The following is a 13,210-nucleotide window of genomic DNA, read 5'->3' as shown; positions in this document are numbered from 1 at the left end:
TTTTATTCTTTTAATTTTTCCTATTTGAATTGTTTTGTTGTATCTAATACTATAGGAATGCTTCATGCTTATATATATTATTAGGTAGTTGGATGGTCAATATCCAATATCTACCACTCTTTTTGGGAATTGGGATCTTTATAATGCAGCTTAAAGAACATCTTAGTATAGCATAATTTAGTAAGCTAGTTTACGGTGTGGAATGAATGGTCTTATTTTTAAAAAAACAAATGATGGGAACATTTATTTTATATAAAAAAAGTGATGTTAATTGATAATATTTTAAAGATTCTTAACAATACCCATTATAAATTATGGCATTAATAAAGATTTAACTGTTAAAAAAAAAGGAAAAAACAAAGGTTGGCTGACGTGGCAAATTTTTATTAATGTGTATCGAGATCCAATCACTAATGAACTTTTTGTTTGATAAATTAAACAAATTAAGTCCTGAAAAATATGTACTGAATTTTTTGTTAAATTTAAGTAGTGAAAGTATGATATAAAAGTGGGTTGTTATGATATTGAAAATTAAATATTTTATAAATTTTTAATTATTTTTTAATATAAAAGATATGATTTTATACTTATTTTTAACTGATAAAAGTTAAAAAGGAAAAGATAAATAGTTAAAATGAAATAATATATTAATGTAATTAAATAATTTTTTCTTAAATAAGATTAGCTTAATACATTAAGTAGTGACATTTGTAACACTTTTTTCTTAAAAAATCTTCCATTAAGTGATTTAAAAAATAATTTATTGAGCATAATAAAAAAAATAAAACCATTAAAAATTTTATTTTTTAATGTTTTAAAATTTTTTTTCGGTATATCAAATATAAATTTTAAAGATCAAATTAAAATTGGGAGGAGATTTGTGTCAATTCTTATTTTATTTAGAGGTTTGAGTTTGTTTACCCTTTTTGATAATTTTCCTTTCTAAATTTTACTAATTAAAAATTATTATGAAATCATATCTTTATTTTATAAAAATAATAAAAAATTGACTAAATATTATATTTTTATTTTCATTAATATATCAAATAATTATCATATTTCAAATTTAATGCTTAAATTTTCATGATTGAATTTGTTCGGTTTATCAAGCAGCAAATCAAATTAAATTTTTTTTTTTTTAAATTTCGGCATTTACTGGATTCAAGCCCATTTAAATCGTCATTTATTTCCGCACAAATTGGACTTTAGATCTTTAAGGGTCCATTTATAATCGTTCGATTAAGAGAGTTATTAAAACCCTAAACCCTCAATCGTTGTTATTCCATTTCCACCACTTTGATAGCGCTGGTGGTCTATATCGTGGTCAACTTCCGGCTTACGTTTCCGTGGTCGACTCCCGCCTCTCCTTACGACGACCTCCACTCTTATAGGTTGCCTGGTGTAAAGGTAATGCTTTTTTACTTGATTGTAAAATTTCTTTGTTGCATCGATTTCCTTATGATATGAACAGAATCTCTTTTTTCTTTGTTTCCATTATTTTATATATGAATTTATCTCCATTTTGGGTATCTTTTCGAAGTTTTCCTTCAAATCTGAAGAAAACCCAGTTTAGATTTCGTCATTTATTCCAATATATCTGTCTTTAGCTTCTGCCATTACTCCATCTTGAGGTCTTCTTTGTGTTATGGCTCTTGTTTACTTGAAACTTATGTTGTAAAGACCAAAAATACTCTGCTGGACTTGTTTTCCTTTTCTCTATTTTCTGAACAACGTTGGAAAATGGAGATAGGAAACTGATATGGTTAATGGAAATTAATTTCCAAAGTCGAATAAAGAAACAAAAAAAGAATGAGACTTTGAATGCTGCACATGTCATTGCCACTTTAGGGAGGTTTTAATTGGGTCGTTTTGATAGTTTGGAATTGTGTTTGATTAACTCTTGAGGATTCTTCACTTTCCACAGGAACTGAAAACAAAATATCCTATCATTCCTAGTCATATGGATGCTATGCTTATGTTAACCAGTTCAAATGTACAGCAGATTAAATCCTATTCGTGTGTTACTGTTAAATGTACAAAAACTCAGAGCCAAAGTGAAGGAAACTTTGATGATACTCTGATTAATTATGATAGATATTAGATTATGCATAATCTTTGTAATACATTAGGTAATGCAGTTCTCTTTATTTTTTCTGTATTTGCATCATCCCTCGTGCAATTTGAGGAATTTAGGATGTTGTGCCTTTGTCTGTGGTACATAAAGCCCCCTCATTATAGCATTAAACCGTATTTGATAATGAAGCATTGTTTCACTAATACAAAAATCATCTGTCCGAAGTTCTTTTTTTTTTCTTTTTTCTTATTTTGCTTTGAATATGTCACAGCCTTACTCAGCTAATTTCTTATCCTTTTCCCGTAGCTCATAAAACCCCCCACTATAGCATTAAACTGTATTTGGTTGCAAATTAATTGTCCCACTAATACAACAATCATCTCTATCATCTATCCATTTGACTTCTTTTTGTTCTTCATTTGCTCTGAACGTGGCTGTCACAGCTTTACTGTGTTAATTTCTTAGAGTGCATTTGTTTCGGGGGAATCCACAAATTTTTCTTTAGAATCTTGATGGTGGGTATTTGTTTCCCACGTTTAGTTTAGGGTTATCCGATTACGGGGGAAACTATCATATTCCTAACAATACCCAAAGTCTCAAAATCAGAAATCCACTTTTCCCTATGGTATTTTAAGATTCCAAGGGGAAAGTTGCCCATCTTTTCAAATTTGACCTGAATAGAAATTTTGTCACAGATGTGTTACCTTTTTTAAAAGCAAGTGTGGAACTCAGTTTTACTTTATTTTTTAATTCAATTACGGCGCTTTTGTTTTACATACGTCTTAGTTGGTGCTTAAGGCATTAAATAGATTCATGGGGCTATTAGGGTGTTTCATTGGAAAAACACCTTAATTGATTATCAATTACGGCGTTTCTTCCATGAAACTCCGTAATTGCCACATTTTTTAAATTTGTATTCCCTTTTGAAGACCGTGCTCTAATTGTTCTTCCATGTTGTAATGTCTAATCTATGTTTTAAAAAAGGCGTTCATATTAACAAATGCCTTAATTGATGATGTTTTAAATATATATATATATATATATATATATCAATTAAGGCATTCATGAAAGCCTTTATTGATCTTGTTTTAAAAAATATATATACATCAATTAAGGCATTCATATTAACAAACACATCATGTTTTATAAATTATAAAAATAGATCAATTAAAGCATTCATAATAAGAAACGCCTTAATTGATCATGTTTTATAAATTAAAAAAAAGATCAATTAAGGCGTTCATATTAACAAAGGCCTTAATTGATGATATTCATGTTAACAAATGTCTTCTCATGTTTTATAAATGATAAGAAATGTATCAATTAAGGTGTTCATATTAACAAATGTCTTAATTGATGATGTTTTAAAGAATATAAAACTGTCAATTAAGGCATTCCTGTTAACAAAAGCCTTGTTTGATGATATTTTATAAATTATAAAACGTGTCAATTAAGGTGTTCATATTAAGAAACACCTTAATTGATGATGTTTTATAAATTATATTATAAATTATAAAACTTGTCAATTAAAATCTTTGTTTTCTTGTGCTACTAAAGGCATCATTTGTTGTTTTGGGTATTTATTATTAAAACAAAATAAACGGTTGCCTATAGCTTATCAAGGAGATTATAGTAATTATACGTGAATTAATAAACATGGATTCCTCCTAACCAAATGAATGAATCTGAATACAAGATGCCCTGAAAAATCAAACAAAACCTCGAATATCAAAATTTCCTGGGTATTACACTTTCTCCTGGAATACAAGATTCCGCAAACCAAACGCTCCTTAGTCTTTTTTTATTTTGGAATTTCAACTCAGAAAGAATTTATTCATAATGCAGGGTGAGTCCACACTCTATTACTTATGTTCCAGCTGTTGGTATTTGACATTCCATTGGTAAACTGCAATATGTTATACGTGTCGCTGAATGGACTTTACCTAATAAAACTTGAAAGAGATTTTTAAATTGATCTAGTTTTCTTTAAGGGATTTGATGTTGTCATTAGTTTAGTTATAATGGTTCTATTGGTTTTGATTGTATATCTAGTCTGTACTTAAAATGTGCCATCTAGTTTTCTCTCTTAAGTTGTTAAGATATCCTGCCAAGTAGTTGTTGAACTCTTGATTATAACAGAGTATGCATTTGATTGTGAATGTGTATATTTTAAATGCCATATCAGGTTATTTTAAACATTGTAACTCCCCAATTCCTGGAACCAGGTTAAAAGTTCTGCTTTCTCTTCATGTTCTTTTGTTTTTATGTTATCGTATTGTATTTGCTACATAACATCTAAAACCTTCATTCTGCCATTTGCTCACTTAGCAGGCTTTGATAGCATAAAAGGCCAAAAATGGCGACTCAGCAAGGAGAAGGATCTCAGGAAACCACAAGTACTCCACCAGCTACCTTATTGGAACTGGTGCAGGAACGATATCAGAAAATGAAGGAGCATGCTGAAACTTATCCTTATGTGTGGGCATCCTATACACTTGTTTATGGTGGTTTGGCACTTTGGACAATGTATAGATGGAGAAAACTTCGGAAAACTGAGGACAGAGTGCGAGCTCTTCAAGAGAGACTCCGCAAGCTTGTTGAAAATGAGGAATCAGGAAAGTCTGCTACATCTGTTAGAAAGGCTCCTACATCTGCTGATAAAACGCCCAAGTAGTTATATGCTTAAGTTTAGTTTCTTTTCCAATTACATTCAGAATGGGAATGCATTACCAAGGATTCTGTCATGTTGGATTTCAATTGCAATTCTTTTAAAACACAATCCCCTACAGTGGAAGGCTGAATTTTATTTATCTATGATGACAGATACCAAAATCAGGCTTTTTGTAAAATAAAATTTTAATTTATAATCTTAGCTTCTGGTAACCATTCATTGATTGATTGATGGAATCGTTTTAAAAAATATGAACATTTATAATGCTAAAATGTCAAAAGCTAACTAATAAGATGAATTCGTCAATTCAACTCAAATTTATAAATTTTAAGTATGATTTTTATTATCAACAATTTATCTTGATAAAAGGTTTCTAAACGTAATATAATTTTTTTAAAAATCTAACAATTGCTTTGGTTTGGTAAAGTAGATTTAATAATTTCATATATGATAAGATAATATGATATGAGTATAATACATAAAATAAATATTAAAATAATATAATGTAAAATTTTTAATAATAATTATATATATTTTAAAAAAAAATTTATATTTTAATATTAATATAAATTATAATACTTAATTTTTATATAAAATATAATATAATTATACAAAATTTAAAATTTTACATGTTACATCTACTAAAATGTCTCCTCTAATTTGTTTTAAAACAAAAAAACCATACATTTATTCCCACGAACGTAGGAAACAATTTCGAAGGAGGGGAGGGGACAAAATAAATAACAAGAATGAACGACACTCGGGGAGTCTGAGCAAGCGACAGCAACCATAGACAGATAGGGGGGACCCAGCTGGACATTGTGGTATTGTAGGGCCCACCTTCATCAGTGAAGAATGACACAATCACCAGAGGTCCCATTACAAACCTCTTGTCTGTTTTGTCTTACTCTCCTCCTCAGTCCTCCCCCTTGGCCCGGCCATCTCTCTCCTCACTCCTTTTTTATTTTTCTTTTGGTGTGTCATGTGACTGTATCTCTCATGTGTTGGGGGAAGAGAGAGAACTGGGGATCCGTTTTGGAGGTGGTTGGCTGGTCCTTCTTTTCTTCTGTTTTCTTTTTTCTCTTTTGAGTGAGAAGAAGAGAAAGAGAAAGAGAGCAAAGCAAAGCTCCAGAGAGAAAGGGACACTTGTTAATGGGTCTTTCTTTCTATGAAAAACCCTGTCCTCACTATTCCACATAAAGCTTTCCAATACGATTAGGTCTTGTCGTTGAACAACAGCGCCAGGTTGGTTTGTTTGCTTTGCTTTCGTAAATCTTTATATCTTGCATCTTTAAAAGGTTTTGGAGTTTTTGTGTTCTTCAATCTTAATACGGAATTGGTAAGAGCTTGTTTCCAGTTGGTTTATGCGTGGGTTGGCTATCTTTCACTTGCTTTTGGTCTGACTTTCTGTTTGGTTCTCGAGAATATCGAGGAAAAGGTGTTAAGTAGTAGATTTTTTGGTCTAATGGACATTTTTCATCTTTTTTTTTAAGAAATTTCCTAGACCCTTTTCTCAGTTTTAGTTTCTTTCCCTGGGTTTTACTGATGTAAGATCTATAACTTGGAGTTGCATTGACTTGGTAACAATATGGCATTATCATTTATTTTGAACATTTTAGATAGTTTTTTCCATTTAAAATCTCATAGGACAATGATGGTGGCTTTATTCTCTTCCTCTGAAACTGGTGACAATGCGATTTAAAGTTTTGTTGATATTGAAGTTTGTTGTCTGTTCTTTATTCAGGCTTTGGTGCAATTCCTTTTCACATTGAATGTTTTGCTATTTTTACTTAGTTAGAGTTATAGTTTGCAGGTCATGACGGGGCGTCAGGCTATGGTTTTGTGATTGTTTATCCCATTAGCTTTGTTTTGGTACGAAGAAAATGGAGAAATGTAGATGGATAGAGTCTCACTCTCATCCTTTGTGTTTTAGTTTCTAAGATGTGAAACTTCAACCTATGCGAGAGAGTTTAATTGAGATTTTATTGTATCCTACAGAGCTCAAAATTCAAGATGCAAGAATAAAACCAGGGTGACAATTTGGATTGTGCAGGAGACTTTTTGGATAAATTATGGAGAGCATTTTTGGCCATAGTCTATCATTATTGTAACTATAAGCTGAAAATTTTTTAGAATAATGATGGTATGCTTATTGCTGTATGTTATTCCATCTTTCTAATCTTATGGCATTCTTTGTATGCTGTTGCAGAACATTTGAAACGTTATTTTTACCCTATTAGTCCACATCTCTTACTATGTTATCATTTTTTTTTACTTTATATAAATTGTATTTGAAAGGGAACTTTCCGTATTAGTATCCATGTTTCTTGAAATGTTTCTGACTTTTTTAATGCTGTAAAGTGTTTTAGCAATTTATATTATCTTGTTAGTTTATCTTCTAAAGACCCTATAATGAGGCCTGGTTGAATGATTATGTTAAACTGTAAAATTGAGGATCAATTTCTTTGAAATTATTGATGTTAAAACAGTGCCATAGTTAAATGCAATTGATTGACATTCTCTCTAGTAAAATCCAATTGTCATAATAAATAGGCAATGGACATTAATAATATTTTACTGCTAGTTGGTATAATGCTATCTTAGAGACAACAGAAGACATCACAAAAGAATAAAAATGGACCTTGCTGCTAGTGATCTTGCTCAGGATATGGTCTTAAATGGAGCAACGATTGTGTAATCTGATCCTTGTAGCTGGCCAACATTATGGAGAAAGGCTTTGTCTTTTGTTTCTTGTTGGGGTGCTATCTTAAGATGGAAGCCTTTATGTGGGCGATTCTAATTGTTCTTTTAGGAAATATGATTAGATCATTTTTGGTGTTAAACAATGTCTTAACTTAGCCCATTAGTTTAGGTGCTTGTCTTGTTTAGTTATGTATGTGCATCGATGTTAAAGATAGTTAAAGTAGTCAATGATTTCAGCTTCTCCTTCTGTGGAATTTGTTAGTTGCATGGTGCTTCTTCTTAACCTTTTACTTAAAGGGATAAGTGTGTAGTTTTCATTTTGAGCACGTTACCTCTAGCCATCTTTCACTTAATTTATCTAAATGAAGTTCTCTATATATTCATTGAATTGAAAGCTATAGATTTTAGATAAATGACTTGAATTTAGTCTATAGATGACTGAATTGTTTTCAATATTACTAATTTGGAGTTGCATTCTTTTTTGGGAATTAATTGCCTACTGAAACAACCGAAAAGCTTTCTGACCTTTGTAGGGGCTGTTAAGATGGATCTCTCCACAAAAAGATTTGCGGACTTTGAAATATTATATCTAGCAAATCTACTAGTTTTCAGCTTCTTGTTATGACATGTTGCTTGGTTGTTCAAGGCTCTTTTGATATTGGCGTTTGAATTCTCTTTGGACAATAATCGTTTGATTTAACTTCTGCTAAAGTTAATGGTTGTTAAACTACTGCTTTGGTGATATTTATCAGTGACATTAATTGGTTTGTGTATTCTTTAGGCTACTGATGGACAAGAATGATCTAGAAGCATGTGGAATTGAAAAGGATATCCAGCACTTCAAGTGTTCTGCGCTGCAAGACGTTCAACTGAGGGCAAGTAGCTTATCTGGCCTTGGAACATTTCCTGATGAAATTGCTAGATTTGAAAAGAAAAGGCCATATCATGATCATGAAACTAAGAGTTGCAAAGCTGCAAAGTTGCCTGAGACTGAAAGAAAGTGTTTGAGTTATGATAATGGTTCTGCCACTGGATGTGCCAGACAAAATACAGATGGTTTGAATGCACCATGTTCTGTTGTTTCATGGGTAAGTGATTCAGCTTCCATGAATAAAAGTTGCGCAAAAGGAACTGTGATGGTGATGTCTCCATGTAATGTTCTTGCAAATGAAAGAAATTCAAAGGATGCTGATATATCTTCACACTCCATGGTAGCTATTAATTGTTCGCATAACATTTCCATGAAGAATGATACTAGCTCTGAGGCTGGAGAAACCCCTGACAAGCATGAAAATGAGTTGTCAGATGGAAGGACAGCTTGGCTAAACGCTGAGGAAAATAGATTGAAGTCCATTGTGCAGGGTACTTACCATAACAAGCAGCTGAAAACAGAGTCTTCCTCCTCTAACTTTACACGTGCAATCTTTCCAGCTTCTTCAAATGACAGCTGCGAGGAAACATCAGTGGATGACAAGCCATCAAAATGTTGCCAAACTGATATCACTGATACTTCCATTTGTACCGGCTTAAAGTGCAGATCAAAGGAGCCTGCAGCAAGTAGTTCCACATTGGATTTGGCTATGCAAAATTGTTGTAGAGATGTGTTGGGTACCATTCTTTTACCGGGAAAAATGAACAATTTGGATAGTGTTCTAGAAGCTTCTGACAATGTTAGAGCAAGTGGTGACAGGCTGTTGGGAGTAATCACAGATCATAGGTCTGTCATTGTAGAGAGAGATGATATTCTGAAATCCAGTCTGCCTATGACTGAGTATGCAGGTCCTCTTAATCAAGATAAGGCAGAGCATTGCTATGAGCTGGATGATGCACTTGAGGTAGCAAGGAGGGTTGCAAGGGAAGTGGAGCAAGAGGTTGAGCTAGATAGGCAGGCCTCAAGAAACTCATCTTGTGTGCTAGGGGGAAGTTGTGAAATTGTTCATTTGAATGCTGATTCTCTGGCTCTAGATAAGGAAAATTATGTTACAAAAACTGGAGGTGAAATCCCGTCCTGTGCTGAACGAGATAATTACAATAGTTTCCATTCCAATAAAGAGGTAGTGGATCAAGAAACATTAATGGCAGAGCAACAGATGCACTTAGATATTGTTGAGTCCTCACTTGACTTAAGATCCACAATAACGTGTGCAGCTAATTGCAGACAGGAATCATCTAGCATAATTGCTATCTCTGATGATCTAGCTGCCAATGAGAGAATTGTTCAACCCTTTCAAGTCGATCTTAATGCAGATATTGTGGCTGATGAAGTTAAATGCACCGAGCAGTTGGTTGATGAAACTGCTACTTATCATGTATACAATGTCTCAAAGCCAACACCTGCAATGGCTAAATCTGGGATTCCTGTCTATTTACCTCTGTCCCGATTTCAATTGGAAGATGCAGTAGGTTGGAAGGGACCTTCTGCGACAAGTGCATTCAGTCCAACTTCTCTTTCTAAGAATTTTAAGGGGATTCAGGCACCATCTGCTAATGACAATGGCTACTGGTCAAAAGGTTTACAGGTTAAAGGGTTTGACCTTAACATTGCTGCTGCTACAGTCGATTTTGATATGGAATTGCTCCAAGAGAAATGTGTCCCAGAATCAAGTTTGCCTTCTAAAACTTCGTTGGTGGAGGTTAGTTTAACTCAAGCAGAAAGGTTGAACATTGACCTCAATTTTGCTAATGAATATGATGACAATTGTTTTCAAATGGCTCCACCAACATCATCAAGGAACACTATTCAGGATTTTGATTTGAATGATAACCCTACATGTCAAGATGCATGTAGTAATAGTGACCAGCCAAGTCAGTGCACCCTAGGATCAGGAGATCGAGCTTTAGATATTCCTGCTGTTTCTTTCCTAGGAAATGCAGGGCAACAGAGATTTAATAACCTAGGATCAGCATACCGGTCTGATCCAGGTCCCATGCAGGTCTTTAGCCACGGTAACGCTGGACCATTTCTTTTGGCTGTTAGCAATGTGCTTCCCACAGCTGAACAAATGCAGGAGATAGTTCCTCTTCACGACAGGGCATCTTGTAGAACAAATCCGCCACTGCAACCGACTTTTGCTTTCCCATACAGTAATGGATGCTGCATTGAGCCTAGTGACTATTTATCCTCAGCTGGAAGGATTCCCGGTGTCATTCCATGCATAACAGACCAAAATAGACCCACTGTCTTTCAGCAGTTAGTAGATTCAGGCACTCTTCCTGCCTTTTCTGGGTACACAAGTTTCTTGCAGATTCCTGATGGGCCAAGGCCGAACAGCATTGCAATCATAAGACCTGGTTTTGATCTTAATAATGGGGTGACTTTTGAGAATAGAAGCATGGGAGAAAATGTAAGGCCACAGTTTGTTCCTCCAGGAAATTCGCTGATGGAAGAGCAAATGAAGCCTTTTCAACCAGTTTCTTTGCCTGCCACACCCATGAAGAGAAGGAAACCAGATGGAAGATGGCGTCCTGGCCAGCTTGGCTACAGACAGGCTATGTGATGGCACTAGGTTTATCCAAGATCCACATTTCAAATTGGAGCTTCCTAGTCAGGAAAATAACTTGGTTTGCTTTGGATATGCTGCTTTTGTTCAAATGTGTAACCTGATGACAATAGTTAAGGAAGTCAGAGTTGAAATACATGTCATTTATCAACTTTTGCCCAGTTTTAATTTGAACACCATTTAATTCTCTACTGTTAGATTCCATAAAATTTTTTGTACATACTAAATGGTGGTATTTGATATTGGGGAATCTCCGCATTTTAATGCTAAAATATTGATATAGTGATTTGTGATCGTATATGCATTGTCATTTTACATGAAGTTTTTTGCATGAAGATAGTTAGGTACTATTATATGGTACAAATGATAGAACTTGGAGCTTAGAACATTGTTAGTTTAAAATTTAAGATTATTTTTTGTAGTCTACATATTTATGGTGATAATTAAATTACCAGTTTTGTTACTTTTAAAATTAAAAATAGATATTTTTGTTCATTAAATTTCTAAATTTCAATTTTAAAGTAATTTTTGTTTGTTATAGTTCTTATTTAATAATAAGATTAGTGTTTAGATAAAAAGGAATTTAATTATATTTAATAATTGTCAATATCATAGAATTTTTTAGAATATAATTTTTTTTAAAAAAAATAGATTCATATAATCAAATATTATATTTATATAATCAATTAAATAATTAACTAATAAATCATTGAATAATTAATTAATAAATTAAAATATAATTAAACAATATGACTTAAATCTAAACCCACAAAAATTTAAAACCTTTTCTTGATACCGGTTGAAATTGGTATAAATGTATTTTGCAAGGAGAACTTGGGCTGCCTTTGGGCCTTTTGAGTTCCTTGGAAGGGGGATTTTTTTTTCTTTTGATTTTTGAGAATCATTTTCATATTTACAAATGAATTTATTTAATTTAAATGAGTCAAATATAAATTGAATGTGAATATTTTATTATTTAAATAAATTAAATTCGAACATAATAAATATTTTTTAATCAAATTCGAATCAATCCCAAATAATTTTAAAAATAAATAAACTTTAAACATATTTTCATTCATATTCAATTTGTACTATTACTCACATCTTTTAATTACGAATTTTTAATTTTAAGTTAAATACTTAGGTTATTAATTTAACCTAATATTAAAACTCAGATTTATTCAATTATCTTGTTTAATTGTTTCAGTTGTTTACTAAAAATACTTCTTAAGTGATGTTAAATTTTATATTTTTTTGTGATTTTATATTTAAATCGAATTTTTTGGCATATTGTCAAATGATTTTAAAGTAAATGTTTGACAATAATAATGACCGAGCCATGTAGAAATCATAAAACTTTGATTAATTTAATTGACTTTGAGCTTTAAACCACCCCTCGTTTTAATGCCCTTCATTGAAAACCTTGGGCTAAGCCGCATTAAATAAAACTCAACAAATCAAACCCTAGAGTTGGCAATGGTCCACACTTTCCCTGCCCTAAGTCCTAACCTGTTTTCCAATCCCATGGCCCCAACATAGTTGAGGTGGAAAAAGAAGTTCAATCAGTTTGATTGGTTCAGTTCAAATAATGATGAGTTAAAAGAAAATGGTTTAACCATATTTTTAATAAAATTTTTAAAATATAGAAAAATAGGTCTTAAAAATATTTTTATTTGGTTTTAAAAATGATATATATAATGTTATAAGGTCAGTAATTTCACTTGGTAAAAATTATTGTAAAATTATTATTTAAAATTGACGATAAAAAAATCAATTTTTTTCTATCAAATCCATCAAAATCGATCAAATTAACTGTTGTTATGTTGATTAGATATTTTTAATTATTAAAAAAATGTATATTGATTTTTATTATATTCTTTAAAAAATCTGATTAAGTTGGTTTTTTATTTTTCAATACCAGTTCAATCAACGGACCGATGGTTCATCTTTATTACGCAAACCGTACGTACGGCTCATTAATGCAAATGAGATCTTGTCATCACGAGCCGTTAGATTCGGCAGGATACATAGGAATCGTTGGATTAAAAAGTTTCATGGGTAACTGGGACAAAAGCAAAAAGTATGGAAAGAATTTCAAAATGGGGAAATTGACCCAAATTATTGAGAGCCTACCGTCATGGCGATAACTAATTAAACCAAATTTCACTGAAATGGATTTATTTTTTGGCCATTGAAATATGATTTTTCTTCCTTTTTAAGTTAGATAGAAAGAGGGTAAACGGTGGTTAATATTTGAAAAAT

At 32.1% G+C, this 13,210-nt stretch overlaps 2 protein-coding genes across 5 annotated transcripts; both read left to right on the top strand.

Annotated features, from left to right (window-relative positions):
- The first annotated feature begins 1,230 nt into the window (after positions 1-1,230).
- LOC111277665 (uncharacterized) lies at positions 1,231-4,960 on the top strand. Of its 2 annotated transcripts, none has more exons than XM_022864064.2 (2): positions 1,231-1,407; positions 4,403-4,960. In XM_022864064.2, exon 2 carries the CDS (start codon positions 4,431-4,433, stop codon positions 4,746-4,748), a length of 318 nt encoding a protein of 105 aa, XP_022719799.2. In that variant the 5' UTR covers positions 1,231-1,407; positions 4,403-4,430; the 3' UTR covers positions 4,749-4,960. The 2 variants fall into 2 exon arrangements, with proteins under 2 accessions (XP_022719799.2, XP_022719798.2); XM_022864063.2 differs by having other exon boundaries at positions 1,239-1,407; positions 4,406-4,960.
- Positions 4,961-5,735: 775 nt separating this feature from the next.
- Positions 5,736-11,139, top strand: LOC111276757 (uncharacterized). 3 transcript variants are annotated; one of them, XM_089763500.1, is made up of 4 exons: positions 5,736-5,990; positions 6,552-6,617; positions 6,744-6,888; positions 8,230-11,139. In XM_089763500.1, the coding sequence occupies exon 4, from the start codon at positions 8,237-8,239 to the stop codon at positions 10,943-10,945; it is 2,709 nt and encodes a 902-aa protein (XP_089619626.1). In that variant the 5' UTR covers positions 5,736-5,990; positions 6,552-6,617; positions 6,744-6,888; positions 8,230-8,236; the 3' UTR covers positions 10,946-11,139. The 3 variants fall into 3 exon arrangements, with proteins under 3 accessions (XP_089619626.1, XP_089619625.1, XP_022718275.2); XM_089763499.1 differs by lacking the exon at positions 6,552-6,617; XM_022862540.2 differs by lacking the exons at positions 6,552-6,617; positions 6,744-6,888.
- Positions 11,140-13,210: the final 2,071 nt, after the last annotated feature.

The sequence above is a fragment of the Durio zibethinus genome, chromosome 7 (assembly GCF_047325235.1).
Source record: "Durio zibethinus cultivar Kanyao isolate XHJ-2024 chromosome 7, ASM4732523v1, whole genome shotgun sequence".
Lineage (NCBI taxonomy): Eukaryota > Viridiplantae > Streptophyta > Magnoliopsida > Malvales > Malvaceae > Durio > Durio zibethinus.
This window is presented reverse-complemented; position numbering and strand designations above follow the sequence as displayed.